Here is a 26220-nt window from a genome sequence, read left to right on the forward strand (position 1 = left end):
CACAAGATGTGGGCAAGCCCCTGGGTGAATTTTACTCCCTGCCCTCCCTGGCCAGGGAGAAGCTTGTGGCAGATGCTGCTGTGGGTACCATTGCTCCCTTTCGTCACCCACTTCTTAGCCTCCAGAATCCTCCAGATTCATATTTGGCCACTCCTCAGTCTGAGATTTCTGGAGAAAAACTATAGGGACTTAGTGTAACTTGAGTTCAGCTCTCAGATTTTGTGCCCTCAAGGACACCAGTTGACCTTGAGACCCAATGATTTAAGTCACAGATGGGAGTTAGTGGAGAAAGTTGGGACCCTGAGTCAAGGAGGAACTGGGTTCTAATGAACAGAAATGGAAAGTAAACACCTCTTGTCTCAAGTCTCAAGCCTGAATGGAATGAATCATGCCTGCCTTGGATAACCTACATTCTTTTTGATCAAATGAGGTATGTTTGAGAAAGTTCTTGAAAAATGTTAAGTGCTAATCACATGCACAGCGTAATCATGGACATCCTGGAGGTGTTTGGTCCAGGAGCATAGGCACAAACTGAAACAGGTAGCAGGGTCCTGATGTCTATTTCCTGAAGCATCTAGGGGGTCTCTGTTCCCTCCTAGCATATTCCTCACATCTGTGAGCAGCAGGCTAGACAGAATGGCCTGTGCTTTGATAAAAGCTGTTTTTACCTCTGTCCACAAGTCTGACCACTTGTGATGCTCCCAGAAACTCCTCCTTGTAGCATTGGAACCATGGTCTAGTGGTGGGAGGGTTAGAATTGAAGATGCTACCTCTCATAGTGGCGTGAGGAGACTTGGAGGGTGGTTATTGCTTCTTTGGACTCCCTGTAATCATTTTATATTTATGTGGCCAAGTAACATTAAGTAAAAATGATACTCAGATTACTGAAAGCAGCCCACTTACAGTAAGAAATCTGGGAGTTTTGTGAAAAAGGCTTTTATAATGGTTGCTTAGAGCATTTCTGTCACTTAGAGATGCAATTAAGGGCATAGGTTCTAGACTCAGACTTGAGTTTGTATATTGGCTCTGCCACTTAATAGTGTGGTGACCTTGGATATTTCTGAACCTCCGTTTCCTCACATAAATGGAAATAGTAATACCACACAAATGGGGATTTATGAAGACTATATGAGATGATATATATTGGTGAACACCACACTTATCACATATGTGAGGGACATGTAAGAACCGTAGTTGTGCTTGTTGGTAGTGGTACTGCTAACTAATAATACTAGTATTGAATGCGAACGTAAACTTAAAAATTAGGAAACAGGTTTTGATGGTGCTTATAAAAGTGATACAGACTGTATCCATTTTTGTATTGATAATTTATAAATTATTGTAGTTATATTTTACTAACTACCTTGTATCTCTGTTACTCTTTTCCTTAACAAGAGTTATTTTTGATTGAACCTATTTATTGGTGCATTTCATTTTTAAATCTCTACTATAGGGTGCTCCAGTCGTGCAGTCAGTTAGCATGTGGTACTTACATATATAAATCCCTACCGTATATCATGAAAATTTAGTTTCTTTGATGTTCAGGAAAGATGCTAAGCAAATCTTCAAACTTATGGTGAATAATTGAATCTTGAAAACTACCCGTTTATTCCAGTGTATGTCCTTTTCTACCCTAAAATATTTGATAAGAAAAAACTAATGGTAGGCACTATTGAATTTCATGCATGAAGGACTATTTGGCCTGTTGAATTTTATGTGTGAAGGGCCATTTCGCCTCTAATAAGCCAGTTGCTATTGTCTATTGATTTTGTTTTTCTATTTTTTAGTTAGTGATCAATAAGTACCTCTTTTTCTTGGATGCTCCCAACATTTAATCCAGCCCATAGGGCAGGTACCTAAACCTAAACAGCACAGTGTATATTGTATACATTGTATATCAGTCAGGGTGTATCTGAGCCATTGTGTCTAGCTTTGGATATCTCATTTAAAGAAAGACACAGACAACTCTCTATTTTGTCATAAAAGTGAAAGTAAATCCAGTCGTTTCAGATATTTTAAGGAGTAAGAGTGCTTAGCCCAGACTAGATGAGACCCAGTTGTGGTTGTACAGTAGTCAACTCTTCGGTGTGTAGTAGTGTCTTTTAGAAGAGGGTAGTGATATTCATTGTAACTTCTACTGGACATACTAACTAGAGTTATCTTATATTGTTATGAACTTCTCAGTGAAGTAGTGAGTCTCTGTCAACTGGAAGTATCCCAGCGTTGAAAAGCAGTATAACTTAGGATGTTTAAGAAGGTGCTTCTCTTAGCCCGGGCTGCTATAACAAAATACCACAGATGGTAGCTGACTTAAACAAATGTGGCTTAATAAAAGACATTCATTTCTCATAGTTCTAGAGACCAGGAAGTCCAAGATCAAAGTGCCAGCAGATTCAGTATCTGGTGAGGGCCCCTTTCCTGGCTTGCAGACTTCTTGCTGTATCCTCATGTGGAAAAGAGAGAGAGAGAGAGAGAGAGAGAGAGAGAGAGAGAGAGAGAGAGAAAGAGAAAGAGAGAGTATGGCCCTGGTCACTTTCTCTCCTTATAAGGACACTAATCTATCAAATGGGGACTCCACCCTTATGACCTAATTATTAAACCTAATTACTTCCCAAAGGCCTCATCTCCAAATGCCATCACATTGGGCTTCAACATGTGAATTTGTTGGGGAGGGGGTGGCCACAAACATTCAGTTTATAACAATTTAACCTTTCCAAGCCACAATTTCATTATCTTTAAAAAATAGAAATAATACTAGCTTAAAGGTACTGAGATGATAACATATAAGCTTTAGAATTTGGAACATGGTAAGCTCTCAAAAAAAAAGAGTTGCTGCTGGTGTGATTGTTGTTACCATATTTCAGAGATGCACTAGAAGCATTTTTGATATTTGTTGAAAGACTGGGCTGGATGAACTTTTCCAGTGTCAGTAAGCAGTAAGTACATTTTTAAATTTTTATTTATGCTTGCAAGCCTCAAGATAGGGATGCTGCTCTGTGAACATCCGTCAGTTCCACTTTGTGTTTTCTGTGCTAGCATCTCCAGGTCAGCCTGCCTTTCTAATTACGTATTCTGTCTTTGCTTTTTCTCTGTGACTTTTCATTTGTTTCTGCATCCCTCTTCTGTGGTTTCTGTCACTCTGCAGTCTTTATTTCATTTTCTCCTCCCTCCCCACATTTTTTCCTCACCATTCACTGTAAAGTATCATGAATAGTTTACAGTGTACATTGTTTTGCTATATTTTTAAATCCTTGCTTTACTTCAAAAGCTAATGTGGGGTGTTCCCCCATACATGACTAGATTTACATGATCATATGCATTTTCCACTCCTGGTTCAGAATTTGGCTTTCCTAAGCATTGACCAAGACAGGCCTGCCTTTGTTCTTTTTTTGCTTTATTGTGGCTGGTGCTGGGCTGGTATGTAGGAATAAAGTTTTACGGTGCTAGATTCTGCTTAAAGAGGAAGCTGTTTAACTTACCCACTTGTGCATATGATGATCAACTGCTTTTCCTCCAGCTATGTTGGGGTGACCCTTATAGCAGGTTGTGGCTCATTGGGCAGGTTGTTGCTCATTGGTCCCAGGGTGTAGGACATGTTAAGGCACCAGGCCTCCTTTCACTTTTGTTTTCCCAGCCCCCATAATATAAATGGAATTGTTTTATATCTGCCAAGAGAAAACCAGTCATTTGACAGCCTGTATTTTTCTACATTTAGCAACTGGCATTTACACAATAGATTTTCGTGTATAACAGCACATCCTTTAACCATGGTAATTAAAATCATCCTTGAATAGATGGAGTTACACTTAATTATGGATTTTATGCTCTAGTTGATGTAAGCTTGTTACACAGTTATGTTTTTAAGACTTGTTTGTATCTGAATGTAGATGTTTAAAAGTTATTATTTTTCAGTTTCACTTAAGAAAAGGCCTATATAATTAGTTATGTATTTTTTTTATTTCTTGTAACAAAATGTTTTAACATAGTCACCATCAGTCAAGCAGCAATGTAAAGAAGTACTTGGATACTGTTTAATGTGTGTACCATGATAGGCAAAAAGCATGTCATGAATGTATATTACTTACACAATATGAAAATTCCGAAGAACTGTTCCGTGTTGCCAAGAATTAACTACCTGGTAAAAGAGGGTGAAAAGATGAAATACCTAAGGCTGAATTTTATTTTACTTCTGTCTTTGGAGACTTTCTTAACATATAAAAACAATACACCATGACGTCAGAAATAAGGAACAAAAAAGGCGTGTATTCTCTTTTCCTCTAAATTAGTTGCAGTGGTCTCTTACGAAACAAAATTCAATGAGATACACACAGTGAATCAGGATATGGAAAGATGTTCAACATCATTAGCCGTTAGGGAAATGCAAATTAAAATTTACACACCTGTTGTCACGGCTAAATAAAAAATAGTGACAATGCCACATTGTGGTGAGGATGCCAGATAACTGGATCTCTCATACATTGCTGGTGGGAATGTAAAACGACAGCACAGCAACTCTGGAACACGGTTTGGCAATTTTCTAAAAAATCTAAGCATGCAATTTTTATGCAACCCAGCAGTTCCACTCTTGGGCATTTATCTCAGTGAAATGAAAACTTATTTTCACACAAAAACCTGTACATGAATGCTTATAATAATAACTTTATTTGTAACGGCCAAAAATTGGTAACAGCTCAGCTGTCCCTCAACACGTGACTGATTAGACAAACTATAGTATGTCCATACCATGGAATGCTGCTCAGCAATAAAAAGGAACAAACCGTTGATACAAAACCTGGATGAATCTCCAGAGAAATATGCTGAGTGATAAAAGGCAATCCCAAAAGGTTACATACAGTATGTTTCCACTCATGTAATTTTCTCTTAAAATGACAAAAAGTTAAAAGCAAAAAATAATTTTATACTGATTACATTTCAAATATATTTTATATATAGTAGATTAAATAAAATATCTTATTAAGCTTTTTTTTTTTTTTTTTTGAAACAGAGTCTTACCTCTATTGCCCTGGCTAGAGTGCCGTGGCGTCAGCCTAGCTCAAATTCAAATGATCCTCCTGCCTCAGCCTTCCGAGTAACTAGGACCACAGGCATGTGCCACCATGCCCAGCTAATTTTTTTCTATGTAGTTTTAGTTGTCCAGCTAATTTCTTTCTATATTTTAGTAGAGACGGGGTCTCGCTCTTGTTCAGGCTAGTCTCGAACTCCTGAGCTCAAATGATCCGCCCGCCTCGGCCTCCCAGAGTGCTAGGATTACAGGCTGGCCGTTAAGCTTTTTTTAAATGACAAGTATTGAAGTAGAGAACAGATTAGTGGTTGCCAGGGATTCAGGAGAGAGTGAGGTGGGAGGGAAGTAGGTGTGACTGTAGAAGGCAGCAGGAGGGATGGGTTCCTTGTGATAATGGAAATGTTCTGAATCTTAACTAAATCAGTGTTGATACCAATTGTGATGTTGCCCTAGTTTCCCAATTAGGGAACCTGGGTCAAGGATACATGGAATCTAGCTGTATTATTTCTTACAACTGCATGTGAATCTACAATGGTCTCAAAATAGAAAAGTTAATTTTTAAAAATGTAATGATGTTATGTGACTATGCTGATGAAATACTATTTCCTCCCCACATGTGTTTCTTTTTTAGTCTAGTTTATTATTGGTTCATTCAATTATTCCTCTATTCGTTCAAGAAAGAATTACTGTGCACTTGATATGTACTTAATTTGGCCTAGCTATCCAGATCAAATCACTTATTCTAAAACCAATATCATCACCAGATCGTAATTGTTTTAAAGGATTCCACTTTATTTTGTTATTTAATGGTAAGTTTTGTGGCTAGTTTACATAACTCACAGCTCTTCGGTAGGTGCATTTTGGGGCTTTGGTAATGTTAGCATTAAAATATTTAAAAATTTTTCCAGGGCAAAATTACTGTGGCTGTGCTTCATGGTGTAGAACTGAGGAGCCTTGATTAAGCATTACATCTGTGTTGTAGGAATAGAAAAGATTTTTGAGTCAAATCAGAGCTCTGCTGTGGGTACTCACTCGGCTGTGAAGAGTTGAGTGAGGCTCTGTGTGGGCACATGTCCTGGCAGGCCCCTGAGTTTTCCCAAGGGGATGGCGTTCTTCCTCCCAGTTCTGCTTTGGACTTGCCTGGCAACACAGAATGTGCTCTCTGGAACTTTTCAGAACATGGAAATTTAAGCTTGAGGCAGCTCCAAAGCTGGGTTTAGAGAAACAATTGTGCTTATGGTGAACAATGTGGAGAACAGTCTGTGGGTCTTGCCTGTGGTTGGGTGAAAGTCGGCCTCTGAATTAGCCAGAGCAGTAGAGGAGGGTCTCCTGTCTTGGTCAACATCACTCTGGTCCCAGGAGAATGGCTTTCCCCAAATTGTGCTTTGACGTAATATTAGGGATGTCAATGTCTAACAAGTGAAATGGTATATTCAATAGCTGGAAATGAAATCTGACAACCCTAGGACTAAAGGATTTTTTTTTTTCTCCTTTTTTTTTTTTTTTAAATTAGTGGAAGAGTTGGGGGTGGGGCCAAGGAGATGAAGGCAGCTTTGGCTTCAGCTGCAGCGTCCCTCCTCTCTGGCAGACTCCTTGCAGACTCCTTGCAGACCCCTGGTGATCCTGATTTTAATTGTGAATTAAGGTTAAGGAACAAGATTAAAACCTTTTCTGTGCTTTGAACTTTGTGGAATACAAATAGATATTCCAATTAGGTGTGTAGAGGCATTGAAGGGATTTTCCTTAGAAGTAATGTTATAAATGGGCTAGACTCAGGCCAGCTCACCAGAATTTATTTAATCTCACATGTATCAGAACGATAATAGTTCAGATAATGGTTCAGTGCAGAATGCCTCTCTTACTACATTGTTCCTGTTGGAAGATGAATTTCTGGTTTCTCCTAGGGGTGGTCTTCCGGATGATCTTTGTTTTTTCTGCTTGGCTGCTATGGCCTGAGTGGATGCCGTAGCCCCAGGCTCCAAATGGTTTTGGGCAGGAGGGTAGCGGTAGTGGCCAGGGTTCTTTGGTGATTCCTTGCTGGTCCCGAACTTTAGGGGAAAATCCCTAATGGCAGTTGCTGGCACTGTCTGTGATGTGGGAGAGGAAAAGGAACTTCTGCATGCCTCAGGCCCTGGCTGGAACAGCCTCTGGGATAAAAGGAGGACAGTCTGGGATTGTGTATGTGTGGAAATGTGTAGAAACAGTGGTAGCATAAGACTGTTGGGTTCAAAATTAGCAAAGTTAATAACTGTGTGAAATCTGGTGTGCAAATGAACAATATAGTTTTTGTTACTACAGTTATTTCTTTGTCATTGTCAATAGATCCACACATTCAGTGTTAACATCTCATTTAATTATTTTTCTTGTAGTCTCAAACCATGAATTATGTGGGACAGCTGGCCGGGCAGGTGATTGTCACCGTGAAGGAACTCTACAAGGGCATTAACCAGGCCACCCTCTCTGGGTGCATTGATGTCATTGTGGTGCAGCAGCAGGATGGCACCTATCAGTGTTCGCCTTTCCACGTTCGGTTCGGGAAGCTGGGAGTCCTGAGATCCAAAGAGAAAGTGGTGAGTGCGGTGCATAGCCTTTCCTCAAGGAGGGGAAAAATTGGACAGTGCCAATGAGTAAATCCTTAGTTATTGTGAGCTCTCCGGGCCTTTTTTTTTTTTAAACCTGAATGATATTGAAAACAATGTTGCTTTTGAAGTTGCTTCTGAATTCAAAAAACCTTCCTACCCTACCACAGGAAGTCTCTCCAAGGGAAAAAGAAACTGAAAATGTTTATGATAATCCTACATGTTGCAACTCAGAAGAACAAAACAGAAGCTAGAGTTATAAATGTGGAGGTTAGGCATACTTAGAAAAAAAAAATTTTCCTTATACAGCATTTAAAAGTATTTAGGCTAATACCATCAGACTAATTGTAACTGGAATAGGCTGATATAATCAATAATACATTAAATTTGTTTAAAGGAAATTAACAGCACATTTTGTTTTGACAAAGCTGTAAAATCTTATTTGTAATCTAACTTCTGTTATTGATACCAGGACTTCTCCCCAAATCTGCCTGAAATGCTAACCCACAGACCATAGACTGGTTGACTTTCATTTGTTTTAGGGAAGATTCATTCAGGAAGAAGATATTTATGTTGGTTTTTCTTTCTTTCTTTCTTCCTGTCTCTTTTTATAGCCTCTTCCCTTCAGGTTATGGAGTAGTTAGACGGTTTAGTAGTTAGAGTAGTTTAGAAGGTTATATCTGATGTCAATCAAGTTAGAAAATTGAGCTAGTAATAAAACTTTGCAGATACATAGTAGTATTTTTGTTTCTACTCTTGCCCCATAGTATCTACTTAAATCACGTACAGAGGTTTTGTCAAGCTTTTTAAGCACAACAAAAGATCCTCACCATTTTCCAGCACAGGCCTAAAAGTATGTTTTAGAGCTACAGTTCCCAACCCCTGGGACGTGGACTGGTACTGGTCCATGGCCTGTTAGGAACCAGGCCGCATAGCAGGAGGTGAGCAGCAGGTGAGAGAGCAAAGCGTCATCTGTATTTGTGGCTTCTCCCCGTCACTCACATCACCGCCTGAGCTCGGCCTCCTGTCAGATCAGCAGTGGCATTAGATTCTGCATTATGGTGAGTTGTATAATTATTTCATTTTACAATGTAATAATAATAGAAGTGCACAATAAATGTAATGCACTTGAATGAAACCATCCCTCTCCCCCACCCCCAGTCTGTGGAAAAATTGTCTTCCATGAAACCAGTCCCTGGTGCCAACAAGGTTGGGGACCGCTGTGTTAGAAGACCACTGGCATAAGTTGAAAACATTTATTTTCAGCTTTTTGCTATTCCACATAGCTGATATTGTTCTTTAAATAGCAGTTTCTTTCTATTTAATTAAACTTATATTATTTTGAGGGGAAAGAAGATGGACTCCATGAAACTAGATATTATTTTTTTTCCCCTCCAGGAAAAAATGTCTCATTTCTGTGTGTTCCAAAATCATTTTCCACTGCACAGCCACATTTCAGGGTGGCAGGGTTTGTGTGGTCTGGCCTCTGTTCAGAGTCACCCTTTAGAAAGCAAAAGTGGCTGTAGTTTGCTTAGTGACTTAGAAACTTTCCATTGCAAAACTGTGGTGTTTAGCCACAGTTGAGCATCTCTGGAATTTTTTCTTTCTTTCCAATAATACTAATAGTGCTTTCAGACTGGGTCTGTTTTGAGGGAATCAGCAGCGAACTTTATGCACTGAAATTTCCCATTAGTTGTGTAAGGATCTATGTGTAAAACTGTTTCTGAGGCTTTTTTTTTTGTTGTTGTTGTTGTTGGCATCTGGGTTTTTGGTCAGCAGATTGGATCAGTCCTCTGGCTTATCAGAATGGAACCTGCAGGCAGATATACGTAAGCACTTGTGGATCTGTAAATGGTGACAGCAGATAAAACACCTTTTTCTGCATGTTGTGTGCTTCTAATTTAAGAAGTAATACAATTTCTATGCAAAGCTACACAGCTCATTTTGTTCAATATCTTGTCAAATCCTTGAATTTTTAATGGGAGTGTGTCTGTGAGATTTAGGAAAAGAGAAAAAAATTTTTCCCCCACTCCCTCCCTTGGTATCCCAGAAACCCAGAGAATATGTCTGGGAAGCAATATGGCCATTTGATTTACCAAAACACAGCTTTCCTGTGATGGCAGAATTAAAACCATGTACCTTGAGATATGCTGGCAATTTGCATTAACTATTTGTTTTACTTTAAATCAGCCTGGGTTAGGGAAAGCTGGTCATTGATTTTTAAACTGTCAAAACTTACTTGAAACAAATTTTCAAATATAGCAACACCTATGAAATGGACTTGAAATCATGACCACCTTAAAACCACTGTTTAGAGAGATGTGGTATAATAATTTTCCCACTGCCATTGATAAGTTCTTACTTGATGGAATACCAATACTCTTAGTATATTTCATAACTCAGGAGTTTAAATTTAGAAGGTAAACCTGCACTTTATATTTTTAAATATTAATTTTTTGACTTATCACAAAACTACTGATTTGATTATTTATCAAAGTTAAATAATCCCCAGTGTGTTAGAACTGTTTTCTTAGCTGGTGACAGAAATCTACCTCCTACTAGCTTAAGCAAAAAAGCTTGCATAAGTAAGGTCCGGAGGCATTTGATTTAGTCAGGGCTGTATTAAGAGGCTCTGAAGGTACTATCAGAATTCTTTCTCTTTACCCACCTCAGTTCTGCTTCCATTTGTGTGGGTTCTTTCTAAAGTTGGATGACCAATACCTCCAGGCTCACTTCCCATTATTCAACCCCAGTGGAAAGAGAGCTTCCTACAGGAGTCTCAGTATTTAGTCTCCCCATCTGTCGCTGTAGCTAGAGATGGAATATATTGATTGGCTTGGCTTGGTCAACAGCCCCACCTCCATTCCCTGAAGCCATACCTGAAATACAGGTTGAGTATCCCTCATCCAGAATGCTTGGGACCATAAATGTTTTGGATTTCGGTTTTCTTCTTTGGAATATTAGCACTATACTTACTGGTTAGGCATCCTAAATATGAAAACCCAAAATCTGAGGTGCTCCAGTGAGCATTTCCTTTTGAGTGTCACGTTAGTGCTCAAAAATTTTTGGATTTGGGATTTTTGGATTTGGGATGCTCAATCTGTATATGGTCTGAAATAGAGGATGACTCGGTTCCCAAAAGACAGAGATGTCTTACCCAGTGAATGGCAAGCCAAATCAAGTATCTACTACATCCAGTATTTCTCAGAGCTATCAGTTCCATTTCAACATCTTAGTCATACATGTTGGGCAAGATTGAGCCACAATGTACGAAGTATGACTGTATGAAAATAAATGGTTATTTTAAAAGCCAGTTGACTAGAATTTAATGCATCATAATGAGTGTCCTCTTTAATATAATCACCTTGGGAAGCATTTATTCCAACTTGGTACTATCTTTCAAAATATTTTTAAAATCTTATTCCTTTGTTGCCTAAAGGGCTCATGGCGTATTCTTTTAAATATACTCAGTATCGGCACAGTTTGATGTCAGGTTTAATTTGGGGAAAGACCAAACTCCATTCAAAGTCAAATCAAGAGAATAAAGTCAACAGTCATATTGAGCAATATCATATTTGATCTTTAAAAGTAAAGGTGGTGAAGTGTTAAGTTTTCTAAGATGGTCTATAAATAGTTTAGGCTCTGAGTTTGCATCCTAAAGAAGCATTATTCTATTTTCCCAGCTACACTGGATGAATGACTAACCTCCTAAAATGAAAATTTTAAAGAATACTGGTTTGAATCTATTTTTATTAAATATAAAATAGCTAAATAATTTGTATTATTTAACCTAAACAAAGAGTTTATACAACAAATCAACAAATGATTATTTTAATTACTTTCTATGTTCAGCTTCTAGTCAAATAAATTTAAATATTTTACTGAAGTTATCCTGAGAAACTTAAAATGTGGAAAAAATAAGCCTTTTTACTATTTCAGTTTTCACATAAATTTTTTAAGTTAGTAAACATTATTTCTATGATTGTAGAAGAAGCTACTATTGTTGCAGCTGCTTCAGAAATTTTATTTTGACTCTAGAGATGCTTAAGTAACTTCTACCAGCCTGAGTTTCTCTGCAGTAAATATTCAGACTAATATAAAATGTTAAGGAAGGCTGAGTGAAAAGTGATTAATATTTGTCCTATGGAAACTGATTTATGGAGCCATTTCATTTAAAAAGTAAAAGTAAAGTGAATTTTTGAGTAATCATTTTATCAACATTTCTTAAATTGGATAGAATTTTTTTTACTCATTACGCTGTATTAATTGCTCATTTTCCCATTTTCTTTGTTCATCCTTTTTTACAGCTTTATTGTTTTATAATATACAATAAACTGCACATATGTAAAGGATACAATTTAACACGTTTGTACCCATGAAATCATTTCCACAATTAAAAGGAGTGTTTTTTTGTCCTGTCATCTTACTCTGTGACAGTTCCTCAGTCTTTGTTTTTCATGATGTTGACTGACTTTGTAACTTTTTATTTTTTGAGTTAATTTTACTAACAGACAAGTTGCATATGTAGTTTTAAAAATTTTGCATATATTTTTCATCCACCTTCTTCCCCTAATGTTAACATTTTACATGGCCATCCTACAATGATCAGAACCAGGAAATTAACATTGGTGTAATACTGTTAACTCTTAGACCTTATCTAAATTTCATCAGTTTTTCCACTTTTGTCTTCTGTTTCAGGATCCTTTCCAGAGCCCCACATTGCTTTCATCCTGCATTCTCTTAGGGTTCCTTGGTCTTTCTTTTGGCTACTGAACTACACAAAGCTTTTTCATAAGTTGTTCCTCCTCTTCCTCCCTCTTCCCTCCTCCTCCTTCCTCCTCCTCTTTCCTTCTCCTCTTTCCTTCTTCTTCCTCTTTCCTTCTTCACCTCCCTCCTCTTCCTCTTTCCTTCACTCTCCCCTCCCCCTTCCCCCTTCTCTTCTATCCCCCTCCCCCTTCCCTCTCCTCTGTTCTCTTTTCCTCTTCCTCTTCTTAGTAGAGTCCAGATCTCACTGTGTTGCCCAGGCTGAACTCAAATTCCTGGGCTCAAGTGATCCTCCCACCTTAGCCTCCCAAGCAGCTGTGACTACAGGTGCACCATTAGGCCTGGCCCCCTCAGTCTTTGTGATTTTGACTGTTGAAGAGCACAGAGCAGTTATAATGTAGACTGTCGCTCAACATGAGTTTGCATTTTCTCATTTGGGGCAGGAATAACACAGTGATGCTGTGCCCTTGTCAGTGCATCCCATCAGGAGGCCCATCATGTTGCTGTGTCTCCTTACTGAGGATGCTAACTTTGATCACTTGGTTAATGGTGTCTGCCAGGTTTCTCCTTGGGGAGAAATACTGAGACTCTACAACTATCCAGTTTTTCATTGTATTTCTATCCATGAATTTTAGCATATGTTGATGAATTTTGCCTACAATAATTATTGCTGTGATGTTTACCAAATGGTGATTTTTCTATTTCTGTCATTCTTGCTTCATTTATTAATTGAAATTCTGCTTTATCAAAGAGCTATTCCTTCTCTCCTATTTACTTAATTATTCAATTATCTATATATATCAGTATGAACTCATGGATATTAGTTTTACAGTATGAGTTATCCCTTATCCATTATTATCATTAGTTGCTCATATTGTCCCAGTTTGGCTATTAATATAGCTCCTTCAAGTTGAGTCCCTTTGAAATGCTCCCATCATTTTTTGAGCCCTTCCTTCCTTCTGGAACTATAAGGTGTTCCAGAAGAACCTACTTTCCCTGCCTCAGCCCTGGAATTAATTATTTTACTTCTACCATAACTCCATGTATGTTAGATTCATATTTCACTTTTGCTGCACTTTCGTCTTGGCCAATTTCCTCATTCAATTTTCCTTTATAAAATTAATTTATTTTACTTTTCCAGGGAACCCTGATTCCTTCTCTTGGAGAATGGTATTTAGAAACAAAGATCTTGGTCACTTTAGATGTGCTCGTTACTACTGAGGTATCATTGCTTCTAGGCTCTCTCACCTGGCAGAGCTAGTAAATGTGTGTGTGTATACACATATGCATACACATGTACATCTACACCTATATATTAGATAAAAATCATGAGCTCCCATGGATTTCTCTGATTCTAGTCTATCATCACAGGCTTCCTTCCCTTCTTGTTTGTAGCTTTTTTTCTGTTACAGTAGAAAACATGGCTGTGATTATCCACAGCCTATCTACTTATTTGCTCAATCTGAGAAAACACATTTGTTTCCGAATTGATAGCCCACATCTCTGTGATTAAGAAAAATTTACAAACTACTATGCAATATTTGTAGTTCTATATATTAAAATGTCTTTAGACTTAAAATACGTAGTCAGAAGACTATTTTCCTAAGTTACTTAGGTTAGCTCCTTTCTTCCTCACCTTCAGTGTGGTTATGTTATTCACAAATAGGATTTTTATAATGAACATTTTGATAAAATATGTCTACCTAAATTTTTTTTTTAAACGTGATACTACTTATCCCATTGTTACCTGGGAAAGCAGAGCTACCGTCAGTGACGAAATGGAAACCAGCACTCCATCCCTGGTCAGAGGGAATAATTGATATTTTTTGGGAAAAACCTAGCTGACAGTGCAGTTTGTCCCCACCAGGAGGGCTGTGCGGAATTAAGCACATTTAGACTACAGACTGTTCTATTTTCTGTCTGTATAACACTTGAACAGTCTAATATTGGAGTTCAAAGTTTATCTGTAAGACTTTTGAAAGTTGGTGTTCTTTCATTATTATAATGTAGTTAGAAGTATGTATTCCAGCCTACAGAAAAATGATTTTTAAGTGATATGGATTCATTATTTTTAACACATTGACTGCTACACACAAACAGAAACTTTTCCATGGGACCACAGTGTTTTATTACAAAAGTAGAATAAAAGCTTCGAGTGTAATTTAAACATAAATAGAAAAAATGAAATTTATTGAGTTTTATTCATTTAATACACATTTTTAGAATTAAATTGTCAATATTGTAACAATAAGAGCATCATCAAGTAAGATTTTATATATGCTTCACACGGCCCTGGGGTCAAAACTAGAGTGAGCTAAGTACAGCTCTCATGGCAGTTAAGTGTCAAGTGATAGAGTAGTATTTAGTATTATAGACAGTCCTTACTTTGCATGGTAGTGCAGCCCATAAAAAGGACTGAGCAAGTGGAAACCATGCAAAGTGAATGAGCTTAATAAACAATAGAGAAAATTACAGTTTTTTTCAAAACGTTTACACATTTTTGTCAAAACTTTAAAAATTCTACTGTCAGTTATAAATGTATAGGAATGTGAGAAATAGCAAAATAGTATTTATGTAATATACTGCAATTTTAAAATATTGGCAGCATGCAGAACTGAAGCGTCTTATTCCTTTGTAAAAAATCCTACCAAGTGTAGTTTGAACAGGGCTTGCCTTGACATATGATACAAAGTGAGTGTCTTTTCTGTCTTGGCAAGTTGTTACACTCCTTTTCTAAGTTTGGATCAGCTTTTAACTTCTCATTCTTTAAGCTTCCAATGTCATGAATAGCTCTGAGGTTTCCTTTATGTCAGATTTTTTGCTTGTGTTGCTTCCTTGGGGCCAGCTTCATCCTTTCGGTCACAGCCACTTTCTTCTTTAAAAAGGTAATAAGCTCGTTGTCCTGGGTTCCTCCAGCTGTACATCTGGAGTCTCTTGACATCCAGAATCTCTTGAATGGTGGCAGGATCACCTTTCCCACAGTCAGCTACTTCGTCCGTAACTCCACTTATGGTAGATTCAAATTTCACTTCCTGTTTCTTTGCTGTACTTACATCTTGGCCAATTTCCTCTTCCAGTTGTCCATTTTTATAAAATATTTTATGTGGGTTTATCACCGGGACATGAGGAAGCCGCACAACTACTACAGTCTTTGCTGTCTGTGTCTGAACTGAATAACAGATGCGCAATGACTAATCACCAGTAAACTTTGAAGAAGTGCAGTGACTGATCACTGATCATGACAACATCTGTTATTTACATAGTGATCTGTGGAGGGCAGAGGTGGCAGTGAAGTTGTACTTGATACAGTTGCTCACAGATCACATACTGAGGTTACTAAAACTTGGGGGTGTCTGAACTGTGAAGTTAGGCTGCCTGTTCCGTAACTTGGAAAGTGTACAAATGTTTGACAATGATACTTCCCCCATTTTATGACATTTGAGAAATTAAACAATTAAAACTTTTTATATGTTGTAAAATAGGTGGTGAGACATTTTCTTTCAATCCCTGGTTATCCATCCCTCCTCCCCTTGCCCCAGGTACATTTGGTTTTTAGGGGTAGAATGAGTTCAGGTAGCAGTGTTGCTCTGGGAACCTCGATACCAAGTTTGGCTTAAGAACCCAGAATTTTAGCTTGAAGGAAAGACTGAATGCCAAATTACACTTTGTTTCTCTGCTTAGATTGACATAGAAATCAATGGCAATGCGGTGGATCTTCACATGAAATTAGGTGACAACGGAGAAGCTTTCTTTGTGGAGGAGACCGAAGAGGAATATGTAAGTTCTTGTGGGTCATACCCTCCTTACGTGTTGTGCCCAGGCCTCCTGTGCGTGTCCCAAATGGGAATGTTCTGCAGTTTTCATGGTCAGTTATACACATCACTGTTGCTGGCTAGACAAGCTTTAGATTCAGGTTGAAGAACTAAGTTGTCAAAAAGGAGCTGGAGGTATGAGGAACTTTTCTCCATACAAGTTTCAGGGTACAGAGAGCCTTTGTACATGCTTCTTTTATAAAGGAAGGCACATCTCTAACTTTAATGAGCTTTCTTACTTAGTGTCTATTACAGTTCACACCTTGACTTGAATACATTCTTTTCCATCTAAGTAATTAAGACATCTCTCTTCTGGCTGTGCATTATGACCTTTAAACTTGGAAATCATGTTTACCATTTTGGTAGGGATATTACATCTCTAACCTTGAATAGTCACGTAAATTAATTTATATGGTCTCAAGAGATTTAAATTAATTGGCCTATATCCTTTTATAAATGATTACATGTTTGGCTTCTTTCAGCAAGAGAGCACAATTTGTCGTGTCCTCCCTGTCCTCAATACATACTGTGTTTCTACCGATTTGAATAGTAGTGAACTATTATTGATGGGTTTAATGTGGATCTTTAAAAAAATTCTTTCAAAGGTATCATTACATTTTTCTTCATGAAGAATAAAATCGCAAATAGCAAAACTGGTAAGCATAAAGTTAACTAAGGATACAGGACTATTTTTTTTGGTTTTGAAGATGAACTGCCAGTTTGGTGTTATAAATTCATTTAAAAAATCAAACAATAGCAAAATGAGATTATGTTTATCATTTTTCAGTTTAGAGAGAAGCCAACAATGTTGGTACCAGTATGCAAAGCGACATTGAGACAGCATGATGTATGAAGTAGACCCTTACCAGACTGGTGCTTTTTCTAGTATCTTAATTACTTGTTTTCATATTATTTGCATATACTTCGCCTAAGCAAAATTTTTCCTCATCAGAGACAGAGGCAAAAAACAGAATGAAACATAATAAATGACATTTGTCACAAGAATAAAACATTTTTGATGTGTTTCTTAAAATTACATATGGTCCATAACACTGATTGAGCTTTGTGTAAATCAACAGATACAGTAAGTAAGAGGACTGGGTTGTTGATATTGTTACCTGGTTTTCATGGTTTATTCTGACAATTCCATTAAAAACTATGCTTAGCAAGGTCAGCTTGGAGAATGTCAGATTTTCAGCCTTTTTTTCCTATTCCATGTATGACCAAATTGACCAAATTTCCTCTAGTATAGTGTGCTTCTCTTTAAAATAAAAAATTGGTTAATTCATCCAAGAAACATTGGCATTACTACTCTGTGCCACATACTATAAAACACGCTCTCTACCCCTTCAAGAGTTCATAATTTAGAGGATGATGAAAATTATTAAAAACGTTTCTGGCTGCCATTTATTTGCTTTTTGTTTCTCTCAAACTTTTCTCATTTAACTGTATGTCATCAACATCTCTTTCAAGTCAGTAGTTCTGGATCTAACTCTGTCCTTTTAATAACTGTACAATATTCCATAGTATGGATATACCATAATTTGTTCAACCATTCTCTTACTGGTAGACATTCAGGTTATTTCCAGTACATAAACATTGCTGTAATAGAAATAGGAAATACCACCAGAAACAAAAACAGCTTTCAAGAAGTAAAGTAAACAGATTATTGAATTAAAAGACCACAGCCTCTCATTTTGGTACCTTGGGGACATGTGTATTGCTGGTGAACACAAATTTCTCCTAGGTAAATAAAACTTCATGCAGTGTTGGGATAATGTATTTATCAAAGCCAAGTTCAAAAGCTTAATAGAAAACAATTATGGAAACCCACACATTTTCAAGACTATTGTGTAAAAACTTGAGTGTTCTAAATTTTCTGGGGTTAATTTACATCTCTGTTATGTATCTTCCATTTTCCCCAGTGATAAAAAGAAATGAAAGAAATGGTTAAAATGTTAATTTACTGAACACCAGACTGGATCATTCATTCAGTATTAGATTAGAAGTTTAATTACTTTTAAATATTAAGCCTCATTTTTTTCTTTTGAATTCCTAAAAGAATATGTTAAGTGCTTTATGGCTTAAAAATTCACTGATATCATTTGTTATAGGGTGTTGTCTCCATCCTCAATTAATTTGGCAAAACATAAACATTGACCCCTCTACATTCACCATAGTTCGTCTGCTCACTGACCTGTCCTGCTGCCCTTTGTCTGATGCAGTGTCCTTAATCTCCGCCTTGTGCTTTATCCTGTTCTTACTGTTCTGCGTGAGTTCTTCACAGAGTCCTTTGTGACACCTCCTTGGAATGCTGTTGCTGCTTTGACCTTCTCTTTGCAAACAATTCAATTGGCTCTGCTTTAGTCACAGTTCTGGGGTGTTCCACAGGGATGCGGCACATCAGTTCCTCCAAGTGTGCTCAGTTACATGTCCCGAAATGGGCTCCCATTTAGCTGTAGCATAAAGACCTACCCAGAGTAGAGCAGGCAGCGTAACTTTCTTACCTTTAATAAGTATTTTTTTCTACCACTGTGAAAATTTATATGCTCAAAATATTAATTATTGTTTTGATTCATTGTCCAGTTTGTCATGGATAACTTTTCTTTCTCCATGTTCTCCTTAAGGAAAAGCTTCCTGCTTACCTTGCCACCTCACCAATTCCAACTGAAGATCAGTTCTTTAAAGATATTGACACCCCTTTGATGAAATTGGGTGGAGGTGAAAGACCATCTCAGAGTTCAGACATCTCACACACTTTGGAAACAGAGACAGTTTTCACTCCAAGTTCTGTGAAAAAGAAAAAACGAAGGAGAAAGAAATGCAAACAGGACAGTAAGAAGGAAGAGCAGGCTGCTTCTCCTGCTACAGAAGACACCTGTGATGTGGGCATTAGCTCTGATGATGAGAAGGGCGCCTGCTCGGCAAGGTAGGGCTCTCAGCCTGAGAACGGTCTCGTGCGGGTACCAGGCTTTCCACTCACGCTGTAGGTAGAGCTCAGGTAAAGCCAGAGGCTACCGTTTCCTTTACAGATATGTAGTGTAAGATTTGGACTTGTTTTTCCCCTTGATGGTTTGTTGTGGAATCAGACAGGAGAGGCATTTTCCTTGTTCCTTTCTACAGTTCTGCAAAATTTCTCATCAGACATCTTGCTGTGGTACTGAAATGTCATTTGTAGCAGACTGGTGGTATCTCTTTTTTCATCCAATAAGTTTCCAAAAGCCAAATAAATTTTAAGTGAAAAGAAGATCTTGAGTTAGTGATTTACCCTGGGTGAGAACAGATATAGGTGAGCACAATGTCAGGATTTCCCTACTCCGTGGTCTTGTGCTTGAGAGCTCATCTTTTCCTGAGAAGTCCAGAGTTCTGTTTTATTTGAATTAATCATGAAAATATCCTAGTAAGTTGAAGAGGAAGAAGTTTCGTTTTTTTAAAGTGAGAAATCTTGATCACCACTTATTTACCAGCTCAGTGGAAGAGCTCAAAATACATGCCAGTTATCAAGTTTGCACTTCCTGGGGTTTAAAGGGTAACAGTTGGAAGTAGAACATATATTTTCCCATTCAGGATTCAGTTTTCCTCCACCTGTTCCACTCAGTGGTACTCTCTTGGCTCTAGAAGGACCACTGTGTGTCAGTGGGTGGTTCTCTTTGTCGGTGACCATTGGACAAAAAGCTGCAATGCATTGCCAGAGACTGTGTGAGAAAGGCTATTGGTATACCAGTTTGGTTGACAGTTAGGAATGGTGGCCAGCCCGTCTCTCAGCCAGCACCTTGCTTGCCTAGTGAGGCAAGCATGTCATAACACATGTAAACTAGGGCATTGCAGGAGCTTGGTAGTTTGCTTTTTCTTTAGATGAATTACAGATGCTACCCACTTGGAGGAACTCTTTTCTAAAATTTCCTTAAAATAGAATCTGCTTAATAATGAAGCCAGCAGAAATTAGGACTTCAAAAAAAAAAAGAGGACAAAATGTAAACAGTTGTGAGTTCAGGTCATATTCTGAATTAAATGTTAGCTAAAAGGTAGACAGGCCCATTATAGATTGTGGAACAGTAGCCCTCTTTATCACTGAGGACCTTGGTTTCTTAATCTATGAAATAAGGGAATTGAACTACGTGGTTTGCCAGGCCCCTTTCAGTGTAGCATCTACATTCTAAAATAATCCGAGGGAAGCTATTTAGGGTCATTAACAGCATATTAAATGGCAAGTTCAAGAATCTGAGAGAAAAAGAATAGGAAGTCTATTGCTTTTGCAGTTGTGAGGTCTAGGAATTATGTGGGATTGGGGAATTTGCTGCTTTCACGTATCTTACTCCCCTCATCCCCTACCACTTAGGAAAGAAATTCTGTTTCCAGAGAAGATACATAAAATAAGTTTTTATTTTATTTTGATAAAATTATATTCTATTTAAACTCTTTTCAAGACTTTTATTGATAATAGAATTAAGGTTGATTTTGAGGGTCCTTGAAGGAGGCAAATGAAAGAGGGACTCATTCTTTAAAGCAGGTTGCTGTTGCACAGCTAGAAGAAACTCATTTCTGGACGTTGGAGAGCTTTAAACTACACAGGGCTTGGTTCAAACTGTACCTAGTGAGTCTCTCTCTGTTCCTAAAGATTGACTTTTGGCTTGAAGATAGTGTGGAAGCTTTGTTTGTCCTTCTGGAGGGTGGATGGATGTGTGTATGTACTATTGCACCCAGGCATTAAGTAGCCTTTTGGAGGGAAGAGACTTTTCTAATGAGATCATGTTTTAGCACAATCTTCAGTGCAAATATACGAAACGTTAACACTGATGGAAATATTTCAAATACCCAGCAATAGCAATAATGGAGGATCAAGACCAGACCATCAAAAAGGAATCTCAACTTTTAATCCACTAAAAGAGACTTGCTTAAAAAAATTATATCTGGAAGCTGAGTCCAGGGAGCCTAAGTCTTCTCACAGACAGCATCTATTGCCCTGAGGCTACCTACTTTGTTTCCTGATCAGTAACTGGCTTCTAGAAACCCAGCCTCCATGTTCCTCTGGGGTGAGTGCAGATATTTAGGGTGGCAAGAATCTCCCAGGTGCACCCTGCTTTTCTTCCCCTTCATTTCTGACACAGCACACAGAGAGAAGCATGGGTCCATTCATCCTGTTAAGAGGGATATCTTTTCTGGGAAATCTTGTATATCCAAATGCTAATTTAGGTCATTAGCCATTAATTAAATTCATTAATTAATACTGTGCTAAGGTTGCTGATAAACATACTGTTAAGAAAGTTAGTAATCTTTGGTCATGGTAGTTAACAACCCCATATATCCCCTACTACCAATTAAATAGCTTAAAGCTCATTTTGTACCTATAATTTATCCCACATAATTAATTTAGGTTATTTATTTTCGCTTTATTGACTTTACCCTCACTTTAAAAAAGTTGATATGCAACTTACATCCAACACTATTCACAGATCTTAAGTGTGCAGTTCATGAATTTTGGCAGTTGTATGTGTCCTAGTAACCTGTTAGCTTTTGAACTGGAAAAACGTTGGCTTACAAAATGATGCCAAGTTTGAAGACAGGATATTGAGGCACATCTCTGAAAGCTGAGGTGCCCTGTACATGCTGACTGTGAACCTCAGCAACTGGAAGCCCCAGGCCTGGCTTAGAGTTAAACTATTTCTCTTTTCTGCTCAGTACTGATGTTTATATTAGCACTCCTGTGTTTTAGCACAGATAGAATCAGCGTTTATGCTATTTTCTTCACATTCTACGTATGCTCCCTTATAGCCTCATGTCATGTGCTTGGTTTAAGTTACTCTGTGATGGTCTGCCTCACTGGTCGGTGTTCTCAGGCATATGTGCCATTTTTGAAAGTGCTTACAGGTCTTTAGAAGTCCTATTTTAATAAAAGAATCATAAGACCAAAAGGAACCTCAACATAAGAAACCTTTTCTGTCACTCTAACGGGCCTAGACTAATGAGCTCTGTTTTTGTTAGGATATGCCCAGAAAAGGCTATCTTATGTCTTTCTGGGGTTGTAAACTCTTTATGGTACCTGATGTCTCTCTCTTTCAATTTTATTAAATGCTATTTGCTTTGCCTAACTCTTCTTGGCTTACCTTTTATACTGCTGTGAAATGTGTTCCAAAAGTAAAATATTTTTAATATAAAAATTTCTTTTAAAAGAAATTTGTGTGGCTTTTACATTGCTCTTTTCAGACCACTTTTACATATATAAATAGCGAGGGGTCAAGACGATGTATCCTTTCAAATTGGACAAATAAGAACCATTCCCAAGCATCTGATTTTCACTTTCCTAAAGGAAAATTTACCTTTTGATTTTCCTTTATTAAGAAATGGAGTCTTTTTTCCTAGGTACCTGCCTTTCTCAGGTATGTTTTTCTTCCCTTGAATGAGGTTGTATGCCCCAGTAATCCTCTGGAAGAGAGATGATTAGAGTAAGGAAAACCTTAAATTAAAAGATGTAGCTATGTGGAAAAATTGTTACATGTCAGAGTTGGTGGTAAAGCAGAGTATGTTAAATTAAGATATAAAGGAAGAAAAGTAATGCTAAAAAAAATAGTGAACTGGTTTTCTATTCTTGTTTTTAACCCAGCAAATTAAGTGATACGAATATTCTCATTTACATTTAGTATCTGTCCTGTTAGAACATTGAATTTTCTGTAAGAAGCACTCACACTTGTATGATGTGGTGCTTTATGGTTTTCAGAGTTTCTTTGTACTTTTCAGAGATTTCAACATGCTATACCACATATATCTCACATCAACTCTGTGAAGTAGACAGAACAAGTGATAAGTTCCCAACTAAAGATGAAAACTGGGGCCCACAGCGCTTCTGAGGGATGTTTGCAAGGTTATATGGCAAGTTAGTTATATTAACTCTGCAAATTGAAGAAAACCAAAGGGTAAATTAATTAAAACCTTGTTAACATTAGTCTAATCTTCTACAATTCCAAGGTCTGTGTATGAATCGTAAACAGATTTATCATATTTTTGTATCATCTTCCCCACATCTCTACATCTTACAGATTCTAAGTATAGAGAAAGTTCTCAGATAATCCCTGGGCCAAACCAGAAAATTAGTCCTGGGTTTTTAAGAGTTTAGGGTATTTTTTGAGCCATTATCTCTTATCTGCAACTAATATTCTTATATTTTCTATAATATACAGGGGAGTATAGTGGGAAGAATTAGGGCTTACTTGTTTTGACTCCAGTTACTTACTACTTTTTTGACTTTGGGGAAGTTATTAAGCTTCTCTGGATTCTTGATTACCTAATACCTAAAATGGAATATTGCTATCTCAGATTTATAAAGATTGAATGAAATAATACAGAAAGCCTTAGTTTTATTCTTTTAGTCTTTGAACCAATTACCCCTAAGGGATGTAAAAAGAAATTTTTAATCACATTTCTCTTCTGTCTTTCCTCTATTTATTCCATATTTAAATAGTAATTGCAGTAGTATATGGTGGGTGGCACTGGGAAATCTCCCGTTCTCCTTCATATTTCCCTTTTAAAAGGGTTAGTTATTAATCATTTGGCCCTCTTCATTTTTATTGTTTATGCAATATGTCCATAGATTTGGGGGATATTTTAAAGCTGACAAAAATGTCATTGTTCCTGCCTTTCTTTGGTTTTTCCTTTCACAGAGGATCTTCAAATGCTTCCTTAAAGGAAGAAGAATGTAAGGAGCCTTTACTCTTTCATTCCGGGGATCACTACCCCTTATCTGATGGAGATTGGTCCCCTTTAGAAAAGTAAGTGTCTTTGAAATTTCTAGGTTTCTTAAAGAGGAAGGAGGATATATTAACTCGTTTTTATGTTATTTGACAGTAACGCCTATTTCCCATTTCTTCCTCAGCAGAGTCACTGAATGTTTTCTTTTAACATAAATATGAATCTTTTCTCTCAATAATTATTTTGTTCCTAAACGTGATCCAACTTACTATAACAGTGTTGGCTAGTTGTAGATCTGCATAATCAGTATAGAGTTTGGCCATCTACAGTTCTTAAATTCTAATCTTTTAGTGTCAACTATTGATTGTAACTGAATAATACAGTGAAAAAAATGTGTAGTCAATAATGTTTATTCTGCAATCAAATCCTCAGATGTTAGTTATGTTAATTTACCTGCCTTGATATATTTCTTTTTCTTATATTTCTTTTAATTTGTCAAGCTCAGCAAGACTGAAGGTTTCCTGACTTTCAGGTCATCACATGTCTTTGTTGTTGTGTTTGCAGCCCCTATTCCCAGGCAGCATGTCCTAAGAGTGATTCAGAGCTGGAGGTTAAACCCACCGAGAGCCTGCTCAGATCGGAGTCTCACATGGAGTGGACGTGGGGCGGGTTCCCAGAGTCCACCAAGGTGCGAGAGTGCACTTGCCTGTGGAATGTGTAAATAGACTTATGAAGAGTCCCTCCGCCCAGAAGTAAAGGAGGCAATTTCTCATTGAACTCTTTTTAATATAAATGATGGTGGTGCCCTCATGTGGTTATAGAAGTAAATCCAAAATTAACATTTTTCATGTTTGTACTATATGTTTGCAACAGAAGGAATCAAGCAGTATTTTGTGTTTCTATGTAGTGAATAATAATATTGATAATTAATATAAGGAAATTTTAAAAGGCACCTTAAACTAAAATTTCCACACTGAAATTTTGAACAGGAGATCGATTATTAAAGGTTTTTTGTGGGGGGCAGAGGCAGTGGTGGTAACTCACACCTATAATCCTAGCACTCTGGGAGGCCGAGGCAGGAGGATCACTTGAGGTCAGGAGTTTGAGACCAGCCTGCCTGAGCAAGAGTGAGACCCTGTCTCTACAGAAAACAGAAAAAAATTAGCCAGGCATGGTGGCACATGCCTGTAGTACCAGTTACTTGGGAGGATCACCTGAGCCCAGGAATTTGAGGTTGCAGTGACCTGTGGTGACGCACTGCACTCCACCCAGGGCCATAGAGCAAGACTCCATCTCAAAAAGAAACAGAATTTTTTTTTTTTTTATCAATTCATAATGAAAGAAAAAAGAACTGGGAAAATACATTTTTTGAGAGAGAAAATGTTTAGATTCTCTGTTGAATTTAGTTTTTAAAAGATACACATTTTGCTTATATCTGTGATGGAATGTAGACTTCCCACTTTTACACTTTTTTTTTTTTTAATTCGCTTTTGAAGGATACCCACTTCCACAGTGCTTTAACAGTGCCTTGAGGTAGTCCAAGCAGGGCTAAATTTTCATTCAGTTTTCTCTCTTAAAATGAATATTCTCTACCTCTTAGTATCTGAAAATTGTCATATTTCCTCACCGTCTTCTCCAGTGTTTTCACTCTTCATAGTAGAACAGTTATAAATATAACTTCTATAAATATCATGATATTGAACAAAACACAATGAGTTTTTTCCCACTTTATTATGAAATATTTCACACATACAAAATAATATATTTAATGAATAAGTTATAAATAAAATGAAAACATTTACCAGCTTAAGAAATAAATTATAACAAACACCTTGAAAGTAGTTTAATTTTTAAACAATTTAACTTTGTAGGTCAGCAAAAGAGAGAGAACTGACCATCATCCCAGGACAGCTACAATTACACCATCAGAAAATACCCATTTTCGGGTAATTCCCAGTGAGGACAACCTCGTAAGTGAAGTTGAGAAGGATGCTTCCATGGAAGACACTGTCTGTACTATTGTGAAACCCAAGCCCAGAGCCCTGTGTAAGCAGACGAGCGATGCCACTTCTGCTGCAGAACTCCTCCAGCCTCCTCTTGAGAGTCCTCAGATTTCATCTATGTTAGATGCGGACCACCTTCCCAGCCTGTCCTCCATGGAGGCTGCTTCAGAATCCAAACCAGCAGCCAAAGTAGACTCGCCATCGAAGAAGAAAGGTAATCGTTTGTTTAATTTGGCATCAGGTACTCTAAATTTACATGGTAAATTATGTCAGGGTTTCAAATGATGTGTGATGGCTACGTTTATGTTTGTATTCCTGGTCAGAACCTATCATACTTTCTTATGCTTGCTTGTTAC

At 37.6% G+C, this 26220-nt stretch overlaps 1 protein-coding gene across 3 annotated transcripts in view; it reads left to right on the plus strand.

Moving 5' to 3' along the window:
- LPIN2 (lipin 2) overlaps positions 1-26220 on the plus strand; it is an 84365-nt gene that overhangs the window by 35863 nt on the left and 22282 nt on the right. For all 3 annotated transcript variants that reach the window (XM_045527401.1, XM_045527399.1, XM_045527400.1), the window contains exons 2-7: positions 7393-7593; positions 16048-16143; positions 18806-19107; positions 23834-23941; positions 24426-24549; positions 25733-26078. In XM_045527401.1, coding sequence (XP_045383357.1) covers positions 7402-7593; positions 16048-16143; positions 18806-19107; positions 23834-23941; positions 24426-24549; positions 25733-26078 — 1168 coding nt within the window. In that variant the 5' untranslated portion in view covers positions 7393-7401. The remainder of the gene's footprint in view (positions 1-7392; positions 7594-16047; positions 16144-18805; positions 19108-23833; positions 23942-24425; positions 24550-25732; positions 26079-26220) is intronic.

The sequence above is a fragment of the Lemur catta genome, chromosome 16, assembly GCF_020740605.2.
Source record: "Lemur catta isolate mLemCat1 chromosome 16, mLemCat1.pri, whole genome shotgun sequence".
Lineage (NCBI taxonomy): Eukaryota > Metazoa > Chordata > Mammalia > Primates > Lemuridae > Lemur > Lemur catta.